The sequence below is a fragment of the Macrobrachium rosenbergii genome, chromosome 23 (genome assembly GCF_040412425.1).
Source record: "Macrobrachium rosenbergii isolate ZJJX-2024 chromosome 23, ASM4041242v1, whole genome shotgun sequence".
NCBI lineage: Eukaryota > Metazoa > Arthropoda > Malacostraca > Decapoda > Palaemonidae > Macrobrachium > Macrobrachium rosenbergii.
In genome coordinates this window covers 45,112,945-45,126,990 of record NC_089763.1, presented here as the reverse complement: position 1 = coordinate 45,126,990, position 14,046 = coordinate 45,112,945, and the positions used below count along the sequence as shown (strand labels likewise).

Genomic DNA, 14,046 nt, shown 5'->3' with positions numbered 1-14,046 from the left:
GAGAAGGGGAAGGGGGGAGAAGGGGGAAGGGGGAGAAGAAAGGAGGGGGCGGTAGGCAAAGCTGTAACGATATCTTGGTTTGATTTAGCTATCAGTCGCTTGATCCTTCCGACACCGTTCTTCTTTTAGCAAAGATTCTCAAGAGAGTGAGAGTGCGCCGAAGCCAAAGAATGTATGAAACAATTCCTTTGTTTGAGGCCAAAATCACCATGCATTCGGTTTCACTAAATGCTCTATCACCGGGCCTTCTTTTCCCACATATACAAAAAAAAAGTTAAAGTATACCTTAGTTTTACCAGACCACTGAGCTGATTAACACTAAAGGATTAGACTTATTTTACGTGGCTAAGAACCATTGGTTACTTAGCAACGGGACCTACAGCTTATTGTGGAATCCGAACCACATTATAGCGAGAAATGAAATCACCAGAAATAAATTCCTCTAACTCTTCGGCAAATGCATATCCTTTTATATAAATAGTTCTATTTGATTTATGAGAATGAGGCTATAAAGCCAAATACTGCGGTATTTTCAACCATTCAGCGCTTAAGACAGTGAAAGGAAGGAGCTGTAGTGGTTGGAACAACCTTTAATAATGTCTGTGGTACACTGACGACACTACCTCCTACGAATGTCTAAACTATTCATCTGTCAATCTCCACAAGCGTCATCTTACCTAAGAGGAGCATGAGAAAACCTATTGCCACTAATGTGATGCGTCTGCATCGAAGGGAATTCTTATTTTTCTACCCATTTTTTTTTATTTATAACTGATCCTTTAACAGGACAAACTATTTGTAAAATACAGCTACCAATGTTGCCGAATTCTTCCCAAGACGTTCGTATTGGATAAAAACCTTGATTAATTTTTTTTATTTAAATAACCAAAAATCCTCTATGATACATTCCAACAGAAATTTTCATTCTTTTACTGTATAAGGCATTTTGTCAACAATGAAACCATAGAACAAATCTCTCCCACCACTCTATTCCCGAGTGCAATCCCCGAGTAATACAACTCTCCTCATTTCCATATGGGCAACCAAGCAATATAGCGGAACAGTGACGTGGCTGCTTGGGGACAAGGTACCCATTGTCTGCTTAGTGTAGCAAATCACCTTAATTTGCGTCTCGTTAAAAGCAGAACTGAGTGTCAAATACAAATTTCATCACGATGAAAGCTCAAATACCACCTGCACGCAACATTTAAATGAAACAACAAAAAATTGATAAACACAAGTAGTCAATACAGTAGAAGCTGTTAGTGTTAGTGAATCGCCTGAAATAATATCTTGTGATCTATATACAAAAGGCTAAAAATTACTGATCAGCGAATCTTCCTAGATCAATTTTCACGGTATCGGCACGGCGGGATGTCCTTGCGTCACCTCCTAAACCTGACTAACCATTCGCTTACATGGCACCAGTAAGGACTGGACTGGATCAAGGAAATGTTGCTACGGTACATTAATATTCCCTTCGTCGTATCCTTACTTTTACCTTATAAGACATTCCACAATGTTCTCTCTCTCTCTCTCGTGAGGATACAGTTCCGTTGCTACCAACGATGTTTCCAAGATCTTTATCTTGACTTTTCCATTATTCATTTCGTTCCTTACTGTTATTCACTTTGGTGGTTAATGTAATCTGTAATATTCTGCACTTGTCTCTAACCACCACTCTCCTTACAATATACAACATAGGAATAAGAGCAAAAGGTAATTCTAACTTCCCAATACTGCAAATATAACACGTGACAGAAGACGTTGTTATAGATTTTGAGCAAACCCTTGTGCATGTAAGATGTAATCTGCTAAACTGCTAACTAAGAATTTTTAATATTCCTGAAGCGTGAATAACCCCTTCAGTGACAAATTTATCACTAAGTAACTAGATACAAACCTTTAGGTACCATACATTCTTAAGTAGTCACCATGATCTGTTAACTTCTCGATTTACTCACACCTTTTGAATACGCTCACTAGAGAAAGCCTTGAATTCGAAGAGGAAATAAACGAAAAAAAATCTATCTTTTCCTTAAAGGATTCGAATCCATACACGTAGAAAGAGTGACGTTACCACAAACCCACTAAGCTACGAAGAAGTTAGCTTTTTCATTGCACGGAGGTTGGCTTTTAAAAATAACGTGGGCACTCTGGCTCTGATTGTAAAGGTTGCTGTCTTCATCGGCGTCTGTGGGTCGCCTTATGTTTTGTGTAAAATCATTAGTTGTTATTTCAAGTCACCTACTCTTTTTTCCCTTATTAAATCTCGACCCCGTATGGAAACGGGACTAAGCCGAGAATAAAAAGATTAAATCTCAGAATGGGCTAACATTATCGGTCAGTCTTCTGTGAAGATTCGATAGCTGGTGAAGAACTGTTGACATCCTGGTTTTTTTTTTTTTTTTTAATACCCGCCATCACCATCGGAAGAAAGGACTGCAAGGTTATATCACTAATCGTTCCTTTCCTTTATGTCCTGCTGAATTAATCACATCTTCTATTCCTTATCTGTAGTAGCGGGGTCATCTTAGGTACCGAATAGAGATGGCAGGCAGCCTGATTTGATTTGTGAAAATTAGGCTACAAAGCTAAGCATTGGGCATTTTAAGCCACTCAACGCTGAAGACATTCAGTGACAAAAGGGAGCTGGAATGGCTGGACAGTAAGATGAAAGAAAGGAAGCGGTAATGGAGGTCAAGTAAAAGGCTAAAAAGTGGTACAGGTTCAGCCAGGCACCCACGTGACGCTATAAACAACCTTCAGTAATGCAACAATACCCCACGTGAGGCTCGCTAACGACACAACCCCAAGCGGGAGCCGCCAGGTAATGTAATAAATTTTTCCATACCAAGGACAGTGGCTAACATCATAGTTTGCCAATGTTTCGCTTAAGTGTCCTTTCTTTGATTCTTTCGAATAAATGAATGAATGAATGAATATAAGGCGTAACGACTTGGACCGACAATGAATGAAAATTAGATATGACAACTGAGAGTTGAAACAGATGATTGAAGGGTAGAAACTGATATCAAAAATGCTTTAATCCATGAATGAAGAATAAAGACTTCAATCAAAAATACAAGCTTAAGTTACGTATAAGGATTTAATGGCTTCGGGGCCAACAAATACAAATGACAGAGCAGACATAAGACGCATGTGTCAAAAAGGCTTTGCTGTGTCTGTCACTGATTTTCGTCCCATAAATCCAACACTCAAATAAAATGTAGTGAGCTAGGTAGGTATTTTTATGTCTTCAATAAAGAACATACTTGCTAATTAGTTAACTGATATACCCTTCGGTGAAGATGACAATGAGGTCAACAGAACGTTTTTTTTTTCTAATCCCGAAGGATACGAGACTTCTAAAAGGAAAGAGTGTTATACTGAGTATGTGATAACAAGTGGTTACACGGAATTCCTCTATTTAGGGCCAAAGGTCAGGCACTGGGGTTAAGAATGACATTCAGAGCCGGGAAACCCAAAGTGACCGTCAAGTAAATCAGTGGTAAAACATGTAATGCAAAGTCATTCACTTTCTTCTTCTCTTTTAGCTTAATCCCTAGTCGGGGTCGCTATATGCTGTGCCTCTTCACAATACGCAGAATCACTTTTGGAACGAGCTTCAGACCGGTACGAAACGCCCCTGCGTTGGGGGACTTGTCTTCTCGACGCTCTTTTTCATTACCATCATTTTTACCGGTGCGGAGTACTCAAGATATTCCTGTTTCTCATTACTAGCAAAAGTCTAACTTAATCAATCACTAGGTATCTTTGGCAATGTTTCGTTAAGGGGAACCATCCTGAAAAGGAGTCATTACATGCATCCTACATCCTCATCACCATTCTCCATATACTTTAAACAAACCGTCATTTCCATCATCCTTCTCCATATCCTTAAACATTTCCGTCATCCTCCTCCATATCCTTAAACAAGCCGTCATTCCATCATCCTTCTCCTTATCCTTAAACAAACGGTCATTTCCATCATCCTTCTTCATATCCTTAAACAAACGGTCATTTTCATTATCCTTCATATCCTTAAACAAACGGTCATTTCCCTAATCCTTCTCCATATCCTTAAACAAACGGTCATTTCCATCATCCTTCTCCATATCCTTAAACAAACGGTCATTTCCATCATCCTTCTCCATATCCTTTAAATAAACGGTCTTATCCATCGCCCTTTTCCATATCCTTAAACAAACAGTCATTTCCATCATCATTGTCCATATCCTTAAACAAACGGTCACTTTCATCATCCTTCTCCATATCCTTAAACAAACGGTCATTTCCATCATCTTTCTCCATATCTTTAAACAAACCGTCTCATCCATCATCCTTCTCTATATCCTTTAAACAAACGGACATTTCCATCATCCTTCTCCATATCCTTAAACAACAAATGGTCATTTCCACCATCCTTCTCCATATCCTTAAACAAACGGTCATTTTCATCATCCTTCTCAATATTATTCAACAAACGGTCATTTCCATCATCCTTCTCAATATCCTTAAACGGTCATTTCCATCATCCTTCTCCATATCCTTAAACAAACGGTCATTTCCATCATCTTTCTCCATATCCTTAAACAAACGGTCTTATCCATCATCCTTCTCTATATCCTTTAAACAAACGGACATTTCCATCATCCTTCTCCATATCCTTAAACAACAAATGGTCATTTCCACCATCCTTTCCCATATCCTTAAACAAACGGTCATTTTCATCATCCTTCTCCATATCCTTAAACAAACGGTCATTTTCATCATCCTTCTCCATATCCTTAAACAAACGAGCATTTCCATCATCCTTCTCCAAATCCTTAATCAAGCAGTCATTTCCATCATCCTTTTCCATATCTTTTAAACAAACGGTCTTATCCATCATCCTTCTCCATAATCCTTAAACAAACGGTCTTATCCATCATCCTTCTCTATATCCTTCAAAAAAAAAGGCCATTTCCATTATCCTTCTCCATATCATTAAACAAACTGTCATTTCCATCATCTTTCTCCATGTCCTTAAACAAACAGTCATTTTCATCATCCTTCTCCATATCTTTAAACATACGATCATTTCCATCATCCTTCTCCAAATACATAAACAAACGGTCATTTTCATCACCCTTCTCCATATCCTTAAACAAACGGCCTTATCCATCATCCTTCTACATATCCTTGCACAAACGGTATTATCCATCATCATTCTCCATATCCTTAAACAAACCATCATTTCCATCATCCTTCTTAATGTCCTTAAACAAATGGTTATTTCCACGTCCTTCTTCATATCCTTTAAAAGAATGGTCATTTCTATCATCCTTCTCCATATCCTTAAACAAGCGGTCATTTCCATCACCCTTCTCCATATCCTAAACAAACAGTCTTATCCATCGTCCTTCTCCATATACTTAAACATATGGTCATTTCCATAATCATTCTCCACATCCTTAAACAAACGATCATTTCAATCATCCTTCTCCCTATCCTTAAACAAAGAGTCATTTCCATCATTCTTCTCCATATCCTCAAACTAACAGTCTTATCCATCATTCTTCTCCATATCTTTAAACAAATGGTCATTTTCATCACCCTTAAACATACGGTCGTTTCCATCATCCTTCTCCATATCTTTAAACAAACAGTCATTTCCATCATCTTTCTGCTTAGCCTTTAAACAAACAGCAGTTTCCATCATCTTCTCCACATCCTTAAACAAACGGTCATTTCCATCATCTTTCTGCATATCCTTAAGCAAACGGTCATTTCCATCATCCTTTTCCATGCCCTTAAACAGTCATTTCCATCATCCTTCTCCATATCCTTAAACAAATGGTCATTTTCATAACCCTTCTCCATATCCTTAAATAAACAGTCATTTTCATCATCCTTCTACATATCATTAAACAAATGGTCATTTCCATCATCCGTCTCCATATCCTTTAAACAAACTGTCATTTCCATCATCCTTCTCCATATCCTTAAACAAATAGTCATTTCCATCATCATTCTCCATATCCTTAAACAAACGGTCTTATCCATCATCCCTCTCCATATCCCTTAAACAAACATTAATTTCCATCATCCTTCTCCATGTCCTTAAAGAAGTCATTTCCATCATCCTTCTCCATATCCATAAACAAACGATCTTATCCATAATTCTTCTCCATACCCTTAAACAAACAGTCATTTCCATTATCCTTCTCCATATCCTTAAACAAATGGTCATATCCATCACCATTCTCCATAACCTTAAACATACGGTCATTTCCATCATTCTTCTCCATATCCTTAAACAAATAGTCATTTCCATCATTATTCTCCATTTTCTTAAACAAACGGTCATTTCCATCATCCTTCTCCACGTCCTTTAAAAGAATGGTCATTTCCATCATCTTTCGACATATACTTTAAACAAACGTTCATTTTCATCATACTTCTCCATATCCATTAAACAAATGGCCATTTCCATCATCCTCCTCAATAACCTTTGAACAAACAGTCATTTACATCATCCTTCTCCATATCCTTTAAACATATGGTCATTTTTAAACAAACGCTTATTTCCACCATCCTTCTCCATATCCTTCAACAAACGGTCATTTCCATAATCCTTTTCCATATCTTTAAACAAACGGTCATTTCCATCAGCCTTTTCCATATCCTTAAACAAACAGGCATTTCCATCATTCTTCTCCATATCCTTAAACAAACGGTCTTATCCGTCATTCTTCCCCATATCCTTAAACAAACGGTCATTTCCGTCATCCTTCTCCATTTCCTGAGGCAAAAGTAATTTCCACCATCCTTCTCCATATTCTGTAAACAAACGGTCATTTCCATCATTCTTCTCCATATTCTTTAAATAAACGGTCATTTCATCATCCTTCTCCATATTCTGTAAACAAACAGTCATTTCCATCATCCTTCTCCATATTCTTTAAACAAACGGTCATTTCCATCATCCTTCTCCATATTCTTTAAACAAACGGTCATTTCCACCATCCTTCTCCATATTCTTTAAACAAAAGGTCATATCCATCATCCTTCTCCATATCCTTTAAACAAACAGTCAATTCCATAATCCTTCTCCATGTTTTTTAAACATAAACAAATGGTCATTTCCATAATCCTTTTCCATGCCCTTAAACTGTCATTTCCATCATCTTTCTTCATATCCTTTAAGTGAACGATCATTTCCCTCGCCATATCCTTAAACAAACAGTCTTATCCATCATCCTTCTCCATATCCTTAAACATATGGTCATTTCCATCATCCTTCTCCTTATCCTTAAACAAAAAGTCATTTCCATCATCCTTCTCCATATCCTTAAACAAACATTCATTTCCATCATCTTTCTCCCCATCCTTAAACAAACGGTCTTTCCATCATCCTTCTCCATATTCTGTAAACAAACAGTCATTTCCATCATCCTTCGCCATATCCTTAAACAAATGGTCATTTCCATAATCCTTCTCCATATCCTTAAACAAACAGTCATTTCCATAATCCTTCTCCATATCCCTAACCAAACCGTCATTTCCATCACCCTTCTCCATTTCCTTAAACATACGGTCATTTCCATCCTCTTTCTCCATATCCTTAAGCAAACGTTCATTTCCATCATTCTTTTCTATATCCTTAAAGTCATTTCCATCATCCTTCTCCATATCCTTAAACATACTGTCATTTCCATCATCCTTCTCCACATCTTTAAACAAATGGTCATTTCCATCATCTTTTTCCATAGCCTTTAAACAAACAGTGGTTTCCATCATCCTTCTCCATATCCTTAAACAAGCGGTTATTTCCATCATCTTTCTCCATATCCTTAAGCAAACGGTCATTTCCACCATCCTTCTCCATATTCTTTAAACAAACGGTCATTGCCATCATCCTTCCCCATATCCTTGAAACAGTCAATTCCATAATCCTTCTCCATATCCTTTGAAAAAAACAGTCATTTCCATAATCTATCTTCATATCCTTTAAACAAACAGTCATTTCCATCATCCTCCCCCATGTACTTAAACAAACGTTCATCTCCATAAGTTATTGTTTAATAAAAAAAAATAGTTTAAGAAACGGTATTTTTTTTAGTTGAAACTTTAGCAAGTTTCATTCTGCCTAAAAAAGAAATGCTGAGGATTTTTAAAAGTTTATTGGAACAAATGCCTAAGCTAAATTTGAACTTACATCACACTATATTTACAGAGGCCTCGTAACGTTATTATACCTAATTTTTGTACTTACAGCTACTGTACAGTTAATATAATAATAATAATAATTATATATATATATATATATATATATATATATATATATATATATATATAATTATATATATATATATATTATATATATATATATTGTATATATAATGTATATATATACAGTGAGAGAGAGAGAGAGAGAGAGAGAGAGAGAGAGAGAGAGAGAGAGAGAGAGAGAGCGAATACAAACAAGCAACAGGACGACACACAAATAGAATGAAAAGTTAAGCATAAAAGAAGTCCATCACGCGTCGTCATCCTACCAAGAAAGACAACAAGTAGGAAAAGATGTTATCACGAACTACAAAATGAAGATGATACTTATCTTACCACAGTAACAGATTGTTGTGCAAGTGCAGCCTATCTCATAACCCACGGCCTGGGTAACTCGCCGCCACCGCTATATTTAGTCTTCTGGGGGGGGGGGCAACATAGAAATGCCTAAATGAGATAGGGCCCATTTGCATGCATTAGATTACATGAAGAAAAATTTTGATTCGTGAAATTTGAGCCTTGTAATTACTGCTGAGTGAAATTTGAGCCTTGTAATGCTCTTGGCAGGGGCCGTGGGAGCATGCTAACCAATTGCAACAACAGTAGTAGTAGTAGTAGTAGTAGTAGTAGTAGTAGTAGTAGTAGTAGTAACAAATATCTATCGCTTTCCCTTCGCAGAAGAGTACAAGGAAGACAAGACGGTAAAAGAATACACATGGTATCCTACATAGTCCACTTGAATACAGGTACAGGACTTGTTTCCTATGACATTCCGGTTACTTTTCAGTAAGACACCGAATATTTCTTGACAAAGCCAGTTTACAGATACACACTCTGTGGTGTAAAGGATTATGTATAACAAAAATATGCATATACAATACTGCCGGTATACTAAATATAGAACTACACAATATGCACGGAAGAATTTACACGGACAAAAACTCATGTTTTTTGAAGTACATATATTAACAGAGCTTGCAACATAACACATTTCAAAAAATTACAAAGTTAATATAATATTCGACTTCAGCGAATCAGTACTATTTAGCAAAAGATTAAAACAAAATATCCAGGTTAATACCATAAACCTTATAAATTTACCTGTTTAATTGTACATATTAATAACAAGTGGGTCACTCCTCTTTTCAAATGAAGTATTTACTGCTATGTAATTTCCCCCTTACTCTCCTAATTCTTCAGCAAGTCTTCTGTCTCCAGTCTGCGTCAACACCGCAGGAAGACGTCATGAACACGCGCCGGTAACATATCGCACACATCACGAAAAGGTTGTATCCAGGACAACGACTTATCGGTAGTCCTAACCAGGGTAAATGTCGGTTAACCAGCTCTTTCGTCACATGCGGTCGTTGACTTGCTTTCAACCTGCTCGTGATATGTATGTGATAAGTAGCCAATGTGTGTTAACAACATATTTTACTGTGGTGCAAACCAAGGTCTGTAGATTAATCTAGGCACCTTGATGTGAACGACCCCTAGATTTTGAAAGTCCTAGCCGCGTTTTATTAGAGCTGTTCGGGAGCTCAATGCATATATTATACAGTCAAATTTTAACTCTTATGATACATAAACTGATAAGGCAGATTTCACTACTGCTTATACACTTTCTGCTTCAAGTAGGGGTACGTACAAAGTGGAAATATCCTTCCCAAGCCAGTATTTTCCTGTAAAATTTACTGGTGAAAATACATCATATGATTCAGGGACTGTAGAAAACGCAAAATGAAATTGCACATAATTAAAACAGATGAATATTTTATTCCTAAAGAACGTAATTATCTAAGTCTGCCATGGGCGCCTGTAACAAAGAGCTAGACTTAGTTATTCGCTCGTCTATTTTCTTTTTCACATTCATATGTATGCAATAGTGTCCCGTAAACAAAAACTGACCCAAAATTAATATCGTGCATACACACATACATAGCCTACTTATAATCTCACACACACACACACACGGCCATGTTCATATAAAAAAAGACACATCTAGGAAAAGCGTACTACTATAAAAAGCCGAATCCGTGGACCGAACTGACCAGCTTTAATGACGTTATTTTCAGCTTCAGTAACTGGGGACTGGGGGCGAGTTGTTGATGCAGATTAACCGGCAAAGAACAAAGAAAATTATCGGTTGAAGGACACAGCAGTAATTGAGAAAAATGCGGCCCAACCCCCCAAAAAAACGTGAACTGCACCCACTTGCTTATCTTTCGAGTCACTTGAAGATTTAAGTACATGCGATACATTAAAAATTTAATGATCATCTTAAAAGCATATTCGCTCAAGCTTTCGTGAAGACCATTGGGTTACTCCTCAGCAAGAGCTTCATTTGCTTTTGTGTATAGCCTGACTGACATACCTAGTCAACAGCAGGTTTTTGGTTGGACACAATAACGGTACCTGACGTATTTGCCTATCCAGTGTAAATAATACGACAAAACGGATGATCACAGAATTAAGTAAAAAATTCAATATGGTGAAAAAATCAGAGCGCGTTCATGCTGCAAACAGAATGATGGATTGTGATGTTAGCAAGAAAGTGGTAACGCCTTTTGGCGCTATTTTCTCGTTTTCTGATAAATCTCATAAATGAAGGGAGGAAGGGAAAGCAGACAAAAAAAAAAAGTAAAAAATGCGCCCAAGTTTCTTCGTGGCATTCGAGTTTTCTGTACAGCCGCCAAGCCGAAAAAATCAAAGCCACCGAAAATGGATCTATCTGTCAGTGGTCTCGGTATAGTGCTGTGAGCTGCGGTGGTGGCCTATCCTATATCTTTGCCAGAAGCACAATTATGGCGAACTTTAACCTTAAATAAAATAAAAACTGCTGAGGCTAGAGGGCTGCAATTTGGTATGTTTGATGACTAGACGGTGGATGATCAACATACCAATTTGCAGTCCTCTAGCCTCAGTAGTTTTTAAGGTCTGAGGGTGGACAGAAATATTCGGAGAGAAAAAGTGCGGACGGACAGACAAAGCCGGCACAATAGTTTTCTTTTACAGAAAACTAAAAAGAGGAATTTCTTCAAGCCGAGCAACTGATGACGTCTGTCCGACTTTACGTATTCAGACCACAAATACGGTACACGCATATTCTACATTTCATTGACGTATGGCATACAAAAATTATATATACTATTTACATAAGTACATTAATATATATATATATATATATATATATATGTGTGTGTGTGTGTGTGTGTGTGTAATATCTGCCCCTTGGTGATGAAAGTGTTGATAAGTACATGACTTTTAACTTATGCAGAGGTTGTGGCACTCCCTTATGATTAGGCTGTGTAGTGAAAACACTTCTGTACTACAGCATGGCTTAAAAAAAACATGGCTTAAACCTTTCTATTTCTTTTCGAGAGTCATTTTGGAATAATGCCCTTAATATGCTAACTATCTGCTCTTAAGAATGATTCTAATAGCTTTTTTTCTGGCTGGTTCTACTTGATTACAGTCTCTCCCTAAGATCCTGCACGACATCAAATATTTTATAGTTAACCATGAGATTTTAGTCTTTATACTTATCATTCTCAGCCTTGAGCTTCCATTTTTTACCCATGCCACACAGAATTTCCGCTGCCATGTAAGATTACAACTGCGTCAGGAATTACTCTCACGTTCCAAAGAATTTCTGTCGTCATTAGGTTAGAAGAATAGAATACAGGATTTAGGCCAAATGCCGCGCTGGTGGGACCTCTGAAGTCATTCAGCGCTGAAATGGAAGTTGACAGTAAAAAAGTTTGAAAGGTGTAACAGGAGAAAAACCTTGCAGTTGCACTATGAATCAATTGTTGTGAGAGGTTGGAAAGGAAGATGAGAGAGAATATGAACGGAGGTACGGTAAAAGGATTGAAGAGGGTTGCAGCTAGGGCCGAAGGGACGCTATAATGAACCTCAAGTAATGCCTATAATGCAACGAGCGTGAGGTGCACTGACGGCGCTAACCCCCTACAAAGGTCGCCATTAGAATTCCAGTTATGGTAAATCGATTTTCGGTTATGTCATAAGGTTATATTTCATAGAGTTGGTGTCGTCTTGCAGAGATTCAATTTTGTTATATAAGACCTTCGTGTTTGACGGGGTTAATCCTGGGGTTTGAAAAGGCCTTGCCTAATCAAGACGAAGCTTGCGAGACCGCTGGAATGTCCAAAGCTTTTGGGATTGTTCGACTCGCTGACTGTTTCTCCTCTTCTGCCGCCCATGTTTAGAATTCTCTCTCTGTTTCCGTCTTCTCCTAATTCTACCTGGCCTGGGCTAGGTACAGGCACTAGATTGTTAAGTTTCAAGTCTTTACAGTAAAAGATGTGTATTTTGATTGTCTGACTGCTCTCTCTCTCTCTCTCTCTCTCTCTCTCTCTCTCTCTCTCTCTCTCTCTCTCTCTCTCTCTCTCTCTCTCTCTGTGGTTGTGAAAGGATATAAAAAATCTTAAACTTGATTTTTTAACATATATCCTACACCTAAAAGACAACTGACGACATCTGATGAACACAGACCACAAATACAGCTGAGATCAGGAAAAGGAAATGTTTCATCATTTATGATCCTCTAAGAAAATAATTTCAAATTTAAGGACTGTCGCTCTCATTAAATAAAATCTACACACAACAAAACAATAAAATCTAAATAATAAAGTCAGGGAAAGAATTAAAATATATAAGTTTATAAATAAGTGAACCATTTATGGCCAATGGATTTGACTTTTGTGAAAAATAAAGTCTGTATGATTATACATAATATAACTGCTGTGATATAGCACCAAAATATATAAATAAAAAAAACTTGACATAGTAAGAGCACCCCCGCATCACTTGTAGCAATTTTCTCGTGACATTAGACATCGACAGTACTTCTTATTATCTATCCTTTTGAACTAATGACTATTTTTCCAGCACCTGATTCAGCTCTTCATTCCAGGAGTGGGCACAAGCATGTCGTTGACATTGATGTTGTTGTTCAGAAGGGCTCTCATCTCGTCCCGGTGTCTGCTCGCGACATGTTGCACGACATTGGCCTTCTGTGTTGCACGATAGTTGCAGTAGAGGCATTTGAAAGGCTTGATCCCCGAGTGAAGCAGCACGTGGCGCTTGAGGTTGGAGATCCTGTCGAAATTCCTGCCACACCACTGACAGACGTACCTGCTGGTGCTGGAGTCATAGCCCCAAAAGCTGCTTCCACTGCTGCTGGTCAGTTGCTGCGTAGTCTGACCCGGGTAAGCGCTCGTCTGCAGGTTCACCCGCTCCTGCGGATGCTTGCTGGGACGAAGACCCTGCAACTGACGAAAGGGGATTCGCACCCAAAACCGACAGCTCTTGAGAACTGTCTCCCAACGTCGACCCTTCGAAAATGATGTCGTCGCTGGATTCTGAAGTTCCGAAAACGTCGAGATCTGAGGAAACTGTCTGACTGAATTCACCCTTTCTCGAGTCTCTCAAACCAGATATCTGAGTCGCGTTCGAAGTTCCCTTCTGGTAGTGACTCTTAGGCTCTCCTTGAGCAAGCACGGGGGAACCAACAGACTCTTCGTCGATCTTTCCGGTTATCAAGTTACTGACACCGTACACTGACTCTGTCAGTGGAAGGCCTACATTTTCCGGCCCTTGCTGATCGCTGCCGAGCAGTAAGGGACGGTCCAGATCGTGGTGTCCTACGGAACGCAGGTGAGCCTCTGTACCCTCCCGTCCATCCTAGAATAAACAGAAGAAGGGGACGTCTTTAGGTCTGGCGCCACTTCAAGAACAGACGTGAAAATT

At 38.3% G+C, this 14,046-nt stretch overlaps 1 protein-coding gene across 1 annotated transcript; it reads right to left on the bottom strand.

The window, feature by feature from the left end:
• Positions 1-6,155: 6,155 nt before the first annotated feature.
• LOC136851110 (17S U2 SnRNP complex component HTATSF1-like) lies at positions 6,156-13,450 on the bottom strand. The gene is made up of 3 exons (XM_067125081.1): positions 13,432-13,450; positions 7,537-7,718; positions 6,156-6,374 (listed from the first exon to the last, which is right to left on the bottom strand). The coding sequence occupies exons 1-3, from the start codon at positions 13,448-13,450 to the stop codon at positions 6,156-6,158; spliced, it is 420 nt and encodes a 139-aa protein (XP_066981182.1).
• Between the last annotated feature and the right edge of the window lie 596 nt (positions 13,451-14,046).

Coding starts and splice junctions, on each gene's coding strand:
- LOC136851110 (XM_067125081.1), bottom strand. Junction 6,375..7,536: donor GTGATGGAAATGACGGTTTG/GTTAGGGATATG, acceptor ATTCTTTTAAAG/GACGTGGAGAAGGATGATGG.